Source organism: Rhineura floridana, chromosome 19, assembly GCF_030035675.1.
Source record: "Rhineura floridana isolate rRhiFlo1 chromosome 19, rRhiFlo1.hap2, whole genome shotgun sequence".
In the NCBI taxonomy this organism is placed as follows: Eukaryota; Metazoa; Chordata; class Lepidosauria; order Squamata; family Rhineuridae; genus Rhineura; species Rhineura floridana.
In genome coordinates this window covers 19,565,682-19,577,572 of record NC_084498.1, presented here as the reverse complement: position 1 = coordinate 19,577,572, position 11,891 = coordinate 19,565,682, and the positions used below count along the sequence as shown (strand labels likewise).

General features: G+C 46.2%; 1 protein-coding gene and 1 pseudogene across 1 annotated transcript; both read right to left on the bottom strand.

The window, feature by feature from the left end:
- Positions 1-2,149: 2,149 nt before the first annotated feature.
- CLDN5 (claudin 5) lies at positions 2,150-4,665 on the bottom strand. The gene has a single exon (XM_061602780.1). It carries the CDS (start codon positions 4,438-4,440, stop codon positions 3,775-3,777), a length of 666 nt encoding a protein of 221 aa, XP_061458764.1. The 5' UTR covers positions 4,441-4,665; the 3' UTR covers positions 2,150-3,774.
- Positions 4,666-9,345: 4,680 nt separating this feature from the next.
- On the bottom strand, positions 9,346-9,463 carry LOC133373603 (5S ribosomal RNA; annotated as a pseudogene).
- Positions 9,464-11,891: the final 2,428 nt, after the last annotated feature.

Genomic DNA, 11,891 nt, shown 5'->3' with positions numbered 1-11,891 from the left:
GCCATTGATAAGACTTCTCCGTGAATTTGTCTCATCTGCTCAGAAAGCCAGCTCAGCTCTCGCACCCTGCCTTGGGATGGCGAAGAACACAGTGAAAGCCTTGCTGGATCAGACCAAAAGTCTATCCAGTCCAGCATTCTGTCTTCTTCGGAGAAGCCCTCAAGCAGGACCTGAGTGTGACAGTGCTCTCCCTGCATGCCATTCCCAGCAACTGGGGATGATGCAAACTGCCTCCAGAAATAGATAAACACCACCATGACTAGTGGCCACTGGTAGCCTTCTCCTCCAAAAATGAGTCTAATCTCCTTGTACAGCCATCCAAGTCGGTGGCCATCATTGTATCTTCTGGTAGCAGCATTTAACGACAGGCTGTGTGAAGAAGTGCTTCCTTCTGTTTGTCCCACATTCATATACAAGGTCAGACCATTGCTCCATCTAGTTCAGTATTATCTACACAGATTGCAGCGGCTGCCCAAGGTTCCAGACAAGAAGTCTCTCCCAGTCCTACCTGGAGATGCCAGGGATTGAACCGGGGAGACCGTCTGCATCCCAGGCAGATGCTCTACCACTGAGCTAATCTGTTCCCCACTTCTTCCCCATCATACTTAATTTAAAAACCAACAATCACCTGTTACAGCGGTCTATTTTCCTAAAGCTGAACAGCTCCCAATACTCTCCTTATCCGACAGGTGCACCAACCCCTTGATCAAACCGGTTGTTCTTTTCTGCATATTTTCTAGTGGCACTATCCTTGGCCAATCTGGTGCCCTGCAGCTCTTTTGGGCTACAGCTCCCATCAGCACAGCCTGATGGGAGTTGTAGTCCAAAGCAGCTGATGGGCGAAGGCTGCATTAAGGGATAACCCATCTATGCCAGTGGGAGACACCCTGCTGCCACAATACTTTATTTTAATATACGTTTGTGGCTGTTGCACTTCTGCCCTTGCAGATGACAGGAGCATTTTTACTCCAAGGACAGATTTGCTCAAACCGATGCGGTTTGCTTTCTTGTAGCATACATTCAGGATTGGGCTTTTAACATTGTTTCCTTCTGGGATGTGAAGGGTACAAAGACAGCTTTTTCTGAAGGATTTCTGCCTCCCAGCAGTGTGCGCTAGGGATGAGTGAGAATCTCAATTCAGTTCGCATTTTGAGCCAAATTCGCACTCTCCAAAACAATACGAACACAGATCCTTCGAAATTCACACTTGCTCGAATTTTGCAATGTAGTTTGCCAACCAACCAATGTTCACAAAAAAATGCATATATTGGGGAAAGTGAGCATAAAAGTGAATATATGAGTGAAAAGAACGAATGCATTATATCATGAGAAATGGCTTGCGAAAATGTGTACGTTAGTCAAAACTGCCTGAAAAAAAGGTGTTCCGTAGGCAAAATTTGCCCTAAAAGGCTGTAAAGTTTTCATGAGGATTTAAAAAATAATAATCATGAAGTGCTGCAGAAATGTGGAGAACTAAATTTAAGATCTGAGAAACTGAGAACTGAAACTGACAGATCATTCCATCCCTAGTGTGCCCACTGAGAAAGGTATGCCAGCAAAAGGACCTAAACAAAGGAGATGCCGGGTTTGTGTCCCAAAAAGCCAGACCTGGTGATCAGAGGTTATTAAAATCAGCGTACAGGGCTGGCAGCTCCCTGCCTCGCTGGATTTAAGCTAATCGCCTTGCACGAACAAGCAACCATTGGGGCTTTGAAACTAAACAAATACTCAGCATGCAGAATGGGAACCAAAGGCTGTGAACACGCTAGTCGGCAGAGCGAAGCATTTCCATTAACCACACTTGGAAGGGGAATGGGTTGATCTGCCCATCCCTTGAGAAATCTCTTTGGACCTGCATTAAAAAAGACACATTCAAGCGGCTCCCACCTTGTTTTATAGTAAAAAGGAGCAAGATTTGGTTAGCGTCGCGTGCCCCCTTTTTTCAGGAGAGAGGTGGAGAGGCATTGGAACTGGCAGAAGAGTGAACGTGTTTCTGCCCAAACTGTGGCTGAGAAAATTGGGCTAAGTTTCAAAAGGGCTAGACAGCAGCCACACGAACACAATATGTAGACAAAAAGCAACAGACTCCACTCCCCATCTTCTCTAAAAAAAAAAAACTGTTGTGCCATAAATCAATGGATTAGGGCGCTTCCAATTGACTGGTTTATTAAGCATTCATCCTGATTTAGTTGTGGGTGAGTTAAAGCATATTGCGTCAAAGCAAATATTATTCCACCCATTCCAGCCCATCAATTTCCTTATCCCAAAAAGTCTGATCTTTTGGGGAAGTGGGGTTTCTTGTAAAAAAAACTCCCAATAAGCTCCGATTGGACAACCTGAATTCATCCGTTTTGTGATTGAATCCCACCTGAAAACAGCTACCAAGTCTTTAAAATGCTACCAGCTGCTGTTTCTTTACAGAACTAAAGAAAGCAGACCAGGCACTGCTGTGCAGATACAGATCCCCAAAGCTGCAGAAAAGAGTAAAAAGTAAAACAAAATCAAGTTTAAGGACACTTGGTTAAACTTGCTACCTGAGCAAATCAGTTTTCTTTACTTTTTTTTTCTTAAAAATGAAGGAAAAAAAGGCATGCAGGTTGTAATATTTATATAAATAAACAGATATATAAAACTGTCAAAGGTCTTTGCTTGGAAAATACTGTTCATGACTAAGGATTAAGTTAGGGTACAACAGGGTAAAATTCAGTACCAACATTGTCTCCTGTCCCAACCCCACTGAGATGAACAAAGCTTATGGAAGAGCAAGGATGGCACTTTAAGAGTGCCATGCCAAAACTAATAATTTGGAATCAAAACTTTGACAAATCGATTTACTCACCCAGTTTTTAGAACTGGGGTGGATTTCATTTTGGGGCAAAAAAATACTGACACGGTCATTAAAAAATAATACTCCCATCTGAAATCCTCCTTATCACACAGCTTAATATTAATAGTCATACACTTAAAAAAAACAACACTTTTAAGGCAAACATGCAAGGAGGAATTCTTACCCTATGAGCACCCTGCAGTTGATCACAGGGAGGCTATGTCCCACAAGCCGCTTACAATCCCATTGACTTCAGATCTGGCCCCACTGGGATTGCAGCCATACTCCACTTTTACTCCACAAACATGCAAACTCAAGGACAGGAAGCTTAAAAAAAACACTTAAAAAGATCTAACAGGTACATCTTCCCAATCAAATGAAGTGCACCACTTGAAACCACCTTGTCATCTTTACCAATAGAGCTCAAATTTCAATTAATGGCTAAACAAATCATTTGGAACATTACAAAGCAAGGCAATCCCCCTCCCCAACAACCCCCTTCCAGGTATCTTATATTTACAACATCTGCTTTGGCCATCCACCTTTTTTTTTTGTTAAGTTAGAGCGCAAACCCTCCATTTACATATAATTTAGAAGAAGACGCGTGTGTGTGATTTCCCCCAAGCTTCCAGTTAAGAAGCAAGGTCACTAATCATTTCACCAGTCGGGATAAAAAAAAACAAGTCTTAAATGCAATGAAGAGTTCCTGGATGCAGAGTCTCTTAAAGCCACAAGAGCAGTTAAAAGGGGAAGGAGAGAGCGCTGATCTTCAGCCAAGCCAGGCGCCACACCGAAGCTCGACGGATGCCAAGACAGCGCCGTCTCCTCTCCCCCCACGGCTTGGCATGCGCCTGTCCCCCCCCCCCATAATTCTCCTCCCTGCAAAGTCTCTGCGTCCAGAGGCAGCTGTAGCCGCAGCCGTCGAAGTGCCCACCGGGAGGGCCAGCTCAGACGTAGTTCTTCTTGTCGTACTCGCCGTTGGAAGTGGCGGCGGCGGCGGCGGGCCGCCGGGGGGCCGAGTACTTGACCGGGAAAGCGGAGCCCTCGTCTTTCCGGGCACAGGAGCAGCAGATGAGCGAGCCGCCCAGGAGCAAGAGGGCGGCGGCAGCCCAGCCGATGTAAAGGGCGGCGCCCATCTCCCGCTTCTGCGAGGGCTGCACGCTGGGGTCGTAGAAGTTGCTGATGATGATGTTGGCGAACCAGCAGGGCGGGACGAGGACCAGGAGGCCGCAGACGACGAAGAGGGCGCCGCCGACCAGGGCGATCCAGTCCTTGGCTTTACTGGCGCGGACGCAGTTGGTGCACTGGGCGCCCACCACCGTCACCATCAGCGCCACCAGGCCCAGCAGCGCCCCGATGACCATCAGGGTCCGGCCGGCTTGCATCTCCGGCTTGAGGGCCAGGATGGAGTCGTAGACCTTGCACTGCATCTGCCCTGTGCTCTGCACCACGCAGACCATCCACAGGCCCTCCCAGGTGGTCTGCGCCACCACGATGTTGCTGTCGATGAAGGCCGACACCTGCCACATGGGCAGGCCCGCCACCAGGATCGCCCCCGCCCAGCCCAGCACGCTGAGCGTCAAGCCCAGGATCTGCACCGCGGCCGAAGCCATCCCGTCTCCTGGCCTCGGGTCGCCTCCGACGACGACGCCTTTTCCAAGGGAAACAAGGATAAGAAAAAAGTTTGCTGCTCTGGATTTGGGCTTTTTCTTGAGCCGATCGCCTTTTCTCTCTGCCCGCTTTGTCCTGGGCTCTCTGGATCGCTCGGCTCTCCAGCCACCCACTCTTGCCGCCTTCTCGTCTCGCTTTTGTGCAGGGTTCCCCGACGGGGCTCTTTATATAGGCAGCCTCGATGCCCAGGCAGGCGGTCTCTCGCCGGCCTAACGGGAGAGGGAATTTCCCCCCTCCCCTCCCCAGGCGCTCCATAGCCACTCAGACAAGAGCAAGGCCCCCTCAGCAGCCAATGAGGCGGTTGCGAGGCAGCGGTTGAAAAAAACAACACAAGGCACCCAAAGAGGCGTGCTAGTGACTCATGTTGGACGGGGAGGTGAGCCGGGGGTGACGAAGGAAAGGGAAAGGACAGGAAAGGGGAGAGGGGTTTGGCGTTGAGCCAGCTCTGGGTGGCAGCAGCGGGTCGTCCTTCCTCTTCGGATTGCCATAGAGGAAAGATGTCAGGGGGGCAAAGGTGCTTTCCGGAGTTTAGAAAAGAGCCAGGCGCGGGAGGGCGTATTCCTCGGTGGGGAGGGAGGCGGCTTGTGCCCTCGTGTGCAACGTGTGTCTCAGGCTGGCGGAAAGAGAAGTTGCCTTTGCAGATCTTGGACTGGATGACCTCAGAGCGGGGAGGACTTGATGCTGTCAGGGCAAGACTGGAGGGCAAAGGTGCAGGGCCCCGTTTGGCAGAATGAATAGGAGCCCCTCTCCCACCCCCAACAAACACCGTTTGAGGTATGCAGCAAAGCATTCTCCATGGGAGAGCATGTGCTTTGCATGCAAACGGTCCCAAATTCAATCCCTGGCGTCTCTGGGGATTGAAAGACACCCTACCTGAAACCTTAGGGTGCTGCTGCCGGTCAGTATAGACCAGGGGTTCCCAAACCGTAGTCCATGGCATGTCTGGATTGGCGTGCACCTGTACCCCCCCAATAATCCTCCCCCCTGCAAAGCCATCAAAGTCCCCGCCTGGAGCGCCAGCTCAGAGGTCGTTCTTCTTTGTAGTCGCCATTGAAGACAGCAGACAGCTCATCCATCACATGAAATATTCATATCGATGATTAGTTGCCTTTTAATTGCTTCTTTTATTTCTTCTATTTTATTATATTGCAATTTACATTCTAGAGATCCAGGGTGGTGTAGTGGCTAAGGTGTTGGACTACGACCTGGGAGACCAGGGTTTGAATCCCCACCCAGCCACGAAGCTCACTGGGTGACCATGGGCCAGTCACTGCCTCCCAGCCTCAAAGGGAGGCAATGGTAAACCACATCTGAATACCGCTTACTATGATAGTCGTAGGTCGCCATAAGTCGGAATCGACTTGAAGGCAGTCCATTTCCATTTTTTTTACATTCTATGGAATTCAATTGTTGTTATATGCCTTTAAGTCAATTACGATTTATGGCGACCCTGTGAATCACCTACCTCCAGTAACATCCGTTATAATCCACCCTGTTCAGATCTTGTACGTTCAGGTCTGTGGCTTCCTTTATGGAATCAATCCTTATTTGGTCCTCCTCTTTTTCTATTCCCTTCTGTTTTTCCCCAGCATTATTGTAAGCGGCAATATAGATACAGTTAAAAATCATGTGGCATCTAGCACAGCGCATTGCAATGGCTGCAACAGGCAGGAAAATCGTTCAGCGGTCCGCCAAGACTCTGCAATTTTCAAGTGGTCCTTGGGAGGAAAAATTCTGGGAACTCTTGCCTTAAATTAATCAAATAATGCTACGGATAGTTCTCATCTGGAAGGCTTGCCGTTGAAATACGAGATTGCAACAATTTGACCCTGAACATTGTCTGGATTCTCAGACATAAATGAGGAGAGCTCTTGGGGGCTACTATAAGCACTCTGATTAAACATGTTTTGTTATTGCAGTGATAGCTGATATACCAAAACAGATGTTATCTGAACAAGTCAACAGCAACATATGTATATTATATATATATTGTAAAGCAGGTAGTAAGTAGAAATTATTTGATGTTCCACCAAATGCCAGTCCTCTGTTAAACTTTATCTGTCACCAGACAGAACAGCTAGTGCAGCAGAGGACCAGAGGGCAATGTTGTTTTAAGAACACCTAATCCCCACTGATTATCAAGGAAGCGAAGGGGGAGATTGTGAAAGGCAAATATTGCATGAAGGAGGCATCTCTCTCCCGCTGTTTGTTAGGATAAAACTGTTGGATCTTTCAAGATGTATCACTTTGTAACACGAAAAGTATACAGTCCAAATGAAGGTTTGCTGCTCAGATCTAAGCTGATTTAATCCCACTGAAAAGGAACAAAGTGACCAATATTACAGTCCTCTATACGCATCTACTGAGAAATAAGTCACAGTGAGCTCAGCGTGGTTTACTCCCAAGAAAAGAGATGCAGGATTGCATCCTCATTAATCTAAGAAATTTATTATAATAAATCCAGAAGTGGTTGATAAACATTATTCAAACTATATAAAAACATTTTTTTTAAAAAAATAGACACATAACTATCCAATTGCAACAATAAACATGGATTGGTTTGAAAGTCCAGCACAACGTTTTTAGTAAAGCACAGACTGAAACAAACAAACCCTTTTAAGGTCCATTAAAAATGGGTGGGGAACCTCAAGCCTGCAGGCTGGAGTGTAGTCGTCCAGGGTCTCGGGGGGTCTTAGACCCCTTTTTTGGGAGCAGGGTCCCCACAGGATCCCTATGTCTCCAGCACCCTATGAGCCAATCAGATGAAAGCGGAATGCTAGCCACTGAGAAGAGTCTTCTAACATGCCTCCTTGTCCTTTCCTACTGAGTGGAGCCAATCAGGCTGAAAGGAGGCGAGTCAGCCATTGAGAAGACTCTTTTCAGTAGCTAGATCTTGGACTTGTGAACTCTGGCTCTTGCGCCTAGGCCTGACTCCTTTCTGCCAACCTTCCCTTGTAAGAGCTCCTTGATTGTATCTGGCTCTTCCCTGCCTCTGCCTCTTCCCTGCCATTAATCTGCTTTAATATTTATTTGTTAAATTTATATCCTGCCCTTCCTCCCAGTAGGAGCCCAGGGTACAAATATAAGTAAGTGTTTCTGCTGTCGTGTTTGGACAGGAGCCAGGACAGGGATTTTCGTGGCAGTACCAGTTGACAGGGCCTCATTGCCATTTTAACTCCCAATAATGTCCCAAAGCGACACTACAGCAGGGGCATTTTGGGAAATTAAAATTATGACCCAGCATAGCCGCCCAACACTACTTTTCCCCCGTTTGTGGAATGCCTTCCCTGGTGAGGTGCACCTGTCTCCCTCATTACTGATGTTCAGGAGGAGCTTAAAAGCATTCCTGTTCACCCAGGCATTTGATGGCTGAAAGAGTGCAGGTCCACACTATACATTTAAAGCACATCCAATGCACACCATACATTTAAAGCACATCTGAGGCACACCATACCATCTGATGCACACGATACATTTAAAGCTCATCCAACACACATTACTTCCCCCCAAGAATCTTGGGAATTGTAGTTTGTTCAGGGTGCTGGGAATTTGTAGCTCTGTGAGTGGAAAACCACCATTCCCAACATTCTGCATGGTAAGTCATATTCAGAGCTTGGAAAAGTTACTTTTTAAAACTACAACTCCCATCAGCCCCAGCCATCATGGCCACTGGATTGGGCTGATGGGAGTTGTAGTTCAAAAAAGTAACTTTTCCAAGCTCTGCATATACTTTAAATGTGCGCTGGATGTGGTTTAAACGTATGGCATGGGGACTGTTCCTAGCAACCTTGACATTATTAGCTGGGATGGCATATGGTTGTTTTTAAATGTCTTTAGCTCTTCTTAACACTTTTAGTTGTTATTTAATATTTAATTTTAGTTTTTATTTAATATTTAATTTTAGTTGTTATTTAATATATTTATTGTTGTTATTTAATATTTTTAGTTGTTTGTAAATGTTTTAAATATGTCTTTATTTTAAATTACATCTTGACATTCTGATGTTTGCCAACTTGCACTCTTTTAAGAGGAAGGGCAGGGTAGACATTAAATAAACAATTACTCTTGAGTAGTAGTGCAGGAAAATAAATGAAGGCGCAATCCGGGGCAGGGGCCAATGGGTGGCCCTCCCAGACCCTGAAGCCTTGGCAGCTGCCCAGGGATGCCGGGTTCTGATGCTTGCTCCGTTTCAGTCTGGCCTTAAGCCAGTCCTCAGACCCATGTGGCCACTCAACAAATCCCTCCCTTCCCTCCAAAACTGTATCCTGTTCTTAAGAGAAGAAAGATGTCATTCCTGATCGGAGGTGGTGTTTCCCGGTTGTTGCGTTAAAATGCATGCCCCGTCTGTCTTCAGACACCTGCATTTTCACTCTGGCTTCAAGAATGACATACTTGGCCCAATTATCTGACTCCCAGCGAGTCTCAAGGCGAAGGCTGGCGTCCGGTGGCAGTCAAGAGGCTTCCTGCAGTGAGGAGGTGCAACTGTGGCTGTTGGTTTGCTCTTGGTGAAGAGAACAAAAAAACAAATTCCCACCGCCCTGCTTTTCTAAGATGATGAGGAAATGGGCTTTATCCTTAATGGCTTAGCCCCCAGCCTTTCTCTGTATTAAAACAAAGAGAGCAGAAAGTAACTATATATTGGTAGAGTATATGTGTCCTCCATATTAACCTCATTAAAAAAGAGAAATCAACAAAATATTTATTTATTTAGGGCCCATCTGTTGTTGTTGTTGTTATATGCCTTAAAGCTGATTACGACTTATGGTGACCCTATGAATCCTTTTTGGATATATTCATAGGGTTTTCATGGTAAGAGGTATTCAGAGATGGATCATTGCCTTCCTCTAAGCCTACGGCACTGATATTCTCAGGCGGTCTCCCATTCAAGTACTAACCAGGCCTGACCCTGCTTAGCTTCTGAGATCAGATGAGATCAAGCATGTTCAGGGTAGTATGGCCATATATAGGTCCCATCTGTAGTAGACATTAAAAGCAGTATCGTACCACTTTAACCAGGTATAGCTTCCCCAAAGAATCCTGGGAGACAGCCGTATTCTGCTTACAATAACCAGAGTGGTTCTATCATCAATCTCTCTTCCCAGAGAACTCTGGGAACTGTAGCTCTGTGAGAGGAAGAGGGGTCTCTCCTAACATCTCTCAGCACCCTTCACAAACTACAGTTTCCAGGATTCTTTGGGGGAAGTCATGATTATAACAATGGTATAATAATGCTTTAAACTGCATAGCGCAGATGGGGCCTTATTTATTTAGAGCATTTGTACTGTGCTCTTCATTCAAAAGGAATACATGTAATACATGCTTACATGTAATCATTAAAAACATGACAATCCTTGCCTGGAGGCTTACAACCTAAAAGACACTACACACAAGGAAAAAAAGGACTGGGAGGGAAGAGGAAAGAAAGCAAACTTGGGCAAACTCGTAATTGGCACATGAAGACTTTTCATGTTAAGTGGTGGAGAGTTGCACTGGAGAGTGTGGCAAAACACTTGATTTGACACAACGCCAAAGAACCTCTCTGCAAACAAACCAGGATGAATGCTCAATAAACAGGTTGTCTGGCGGAAGCACCTTTAATGTAAAAATGTACTGATGCATAAGCATGATCAATGGGTCAGAGAAAGTGAGGTTTTGATGAATAATACCATACATGGGGACTGTTGGTACAGCAAAACATAGAAGGTCACCCTGTTAAGATTAGACCAAAAGCATGGCACTGCTAAATTCCCCAGCAAAATGACGCAATGTGATCGATTTGCCATTCCTAAAAAGGAAATGCTCGAAATGTGTGTGCACCATGTAACCACAGCGGTTTCCTTGTTGGGAACAGGAAAGTGACTATATGGAACTCCAGCATAACATGACAGGCTTGAAAACGATGATGTTAGTGGCATGCAAAGAGTGTCACATGAGGGTGCTGGCATCACAAATAGGCTTGCCAACTTACAAGGCTCCTGTGCCTTTAAACACCTGCCAGTGGTCTTTCCCTAGCAATCAGTTTAATCAGTCATTCTTTTCTCTCTTTTTTAAAGCCAATGGCTAGCACAAAACCAAAAAAAGCCCGAACTGCAGATATCAGCAGAGAGGACACGAATCATGAATTTAAGAGGATAAACCCGATGCAGCAAGAGACATTCATTTGGTTTGTTTGGGCTTCAGTAGAGACAATGGCTTCCTGTCCCATCACGGCAGGACTGGCGAAACAGTGACTTTTCAGGTATTGCTGGACTATAGTTCCCATCAGCCCTGATTATTGGCTATACTGGAGCTGAAGCTGATGGGAGCTGGAGCCCTACAGCAGCTGGAGGGTGCCAGGTTCCCTATCCGTGCACTACAGGTACTGTATTCATTTATTCAGCAGTGCTTAGCTAGCTCAGGGATGGAGCAACTGCCTTGCATGCAGGAGGTCCCAGGTCCAATCCCCTGGGCTCCTGCTGGGAGGAAGAGCGGGATATAAATCAAATAATAAATCAAAGTAAATAAATAAATCCCCACATCTCCAGGTAGGGCTGGGAGAGACTCCTGCCTGAAATCCTGGAGAGCTGCTGCCAGTCAGTGTAGGCGATAAGCTAGACGGTCTGACTCAATATAAGGCAACTTCGTACATTCCCATGTTATTACCAATTGCTGCTGGTGTTAATGGTCTTGGTGCTTATTTTGCCCACATGGCGTTTTGCAGATGGCTTTTTGCATTTCTTTGCCCTTTTCGACCCTGCAGATGACATTTCCCCCCTCTGCACCTGTGTGCGTGCGTGCATACATGCACGCATTGCACACTCACAACCTTATGACATTCTTGCCACATGCTTTGCTTCATTGATATCAATCATGTTATGCTAGAAGTCAATGTAGTCACTTCCTGATTTCCACCGAAGATGCCTCTGTGGTACCTGTGCACCCTCTTTGACCATTTTCTCTTTACAAATATTTCTCTCTTGCAGTGTAAACCATGAGTTCACTCCCTGGGTAAGAATGTATGGGATCAGAGCCTTAGCCACAACATTATACCAGCACTAATGGTCTTAGGCTGCACCCCCCCCATTCATTTAAGGCACATTTAAAGCAAACAATCCCCCTTGCAAGAATCCTGGGAGTTGTAGTTTGTTAAGGGTGCTGGGAACTGTAGTTCTGAAGGGGAAAGTCATGTGTTTTCAATGTGCTTTAAATGTACTGTGTGTATGATGCCTGAGTGCCACTACACTCGCTCCACCTGCCTGCAGGTGATGCCTTTTCTATCATTGCCTGTGCAGGAAAAGCCACACTTGTTGAAATGCTGCCTGTGATGTAGCTAATAGAGTCACTAAATGTAGGTAACAAACATAACCATGCTTTCGCAAGGGTGGTGTTCAGGACTCCTTTTGAACTCGGGCTA

What these genes read in the sequence shown, in the direction of transcription:
- CLDN5 (XM_061602780.1), bottom strand. Translation starts at nt 4,440, where the DNA reads ATGGCTTCGGCCGCGGTGCAGATCCTGGGCTTGACGCTCAGCGTGCTG.